A 1,290-nucleotide genomic window follows, 5' to 3' on the forward strand; every position below is an offset into this window, starting at 1 on the left:
TATATATATATATATATATATATATATATATATATATATATATATCACGCTGAAGTCCTGGTTAACCAAAGGATCAAAGAATTTAAGTAGCTAAAGAAAAACTTTTAGGAAAGCTCTGAGTAAAAAGAAAGTATTAATAATTTGCTTGAATTAATATCTGGATTAGAACCCGCGACTCTTTGGATTAAAGAACTGTGTAAACACCAGAGGCCATCAAAATAAACAGTTATTTACTCAAAATCTCTCTCTCTCTCTCTCTCTCTCTCTGCCATCTCCATGGACTAGACACCGAATTCCAAACCTGAAATCAGATCGAACCTGCGACCTCATCCGAAGAAATAAAATAAATATCAGCAACATGGATAAAATGGCTTCTCCATACTTGCCTACTATGCAAAAACCGGAGCGTGAAGCCCCTCGTTTCAGGGTTCCCATAGAGACAAAGAATTTAGACGAACCTGACGGCATCCCTAAAGGTCTACCGTACTCCAAGTTCGATGTAACCATCACAGTATTGACAATAATCTTCTTCTTTGTCGATGTTGCCACCGACTTGGGACTCGCATTCTCTTACCTGCATCGATCACATTATCTCTGGTTCGGCCTCACACTGGCCTTTGTCCTGGTGCCTTCCGTCTCAAACTCGATCCTCAATCTGTATTTTTACTACCAGGACTATAAACAGGAACAGGGGTTCGAATCAAAGGACCCAAACTACGGATCTCCTTCCGCCTTGTGGATATTTCGTATCGTCTTCACCATCCTCCAGATGGGGCCCGTCGTCAGGTAGGAAAAGCTTTTCTTATTGTTGTTGTCGTTGATTAAACCTTGATTAAATCCAGGCAAGTCCTGGTCCTGGACATCTATTGATCCTATGATCCAGCTGTGAATAATCCTGTCTTTTATCCAGAAATAGTGTGCCCTTGTTATTGTTTAACCGTAGGTTAGTCTTGATCCAGTCTTATGTTATGTTAGCACTCCGTCGCTTATGACGTCGAGGGTTCCAGTTGATCCGATCAACGGAACACCCTGCTCATGAAATTAACGTGCAAGTGGCTGAGCACTCCACAGACACGTGTACCCTTAACGTAGTTCTCGGGGGATATTCAGCGTGACACAGAGTGTGACAAGGCTGACCCTTTGAATTACAGGCACAACAGAAACAGGAAGTAAGAGTGAGAGAAAGTTGTGGTGAAAGAGTACAGCAAGGTTCGCCACCATCCCCTGCCGGAGCCTTGTGGCGCTTTAGGTGTTTTCGCTCAATAAACACTCACAATGCCCGGTCTGGGA

General features: G+C 42.8%; 2 protein-coding genes across 3 annotated transcripts in view; one reads left to right on the plus strand and one right to left on the minus strand.

Annotated features, from left to right (window-relative positions):
- The window catches only part of LOC106875126 (uncharacterized protein DDB_G0283697), a 49,938-nt gene that overhangs the window by 17,583 nt on the left and 31,065 nt on the right, over positions 1–1,290 (minus strand). The gene's annotated exons all lie outside the window — the stretch shown is intronic.
- LOC106875125 (XK-related protein 4) overlaps positions 56–1,290 on the plus strand; it is a 23,688-nt gene continuing 22,453 nt past the window's right edge. The window contains exon 1 of the mRNA XM_014923108.2: positions 56–786. Within this exon, the coding sequence (XP_014778594.1) occupies positions 359–786 (428 nt within the window). The 5' untranslated portion in view covers positions 56–358. The remainder of the gene's footprint in view (positions 787–1,290) is intronic.

The sequence above is a fragment of the Octopus bimaculoides genome, chromosome 28, assembly GCF_001194135.2.
Source record: "Octopus bimaculoides isolate UCB-OBI-ISO-001 chromosome 28, ASM119413v2, whole genome shotgun sequence".
Lineage (NCBI taxonomy): Eukaryota > Metazoa > Mollusca > Cephalopoda > Octopoda > Octopodidae > Octopus > Octopus bimaculoides.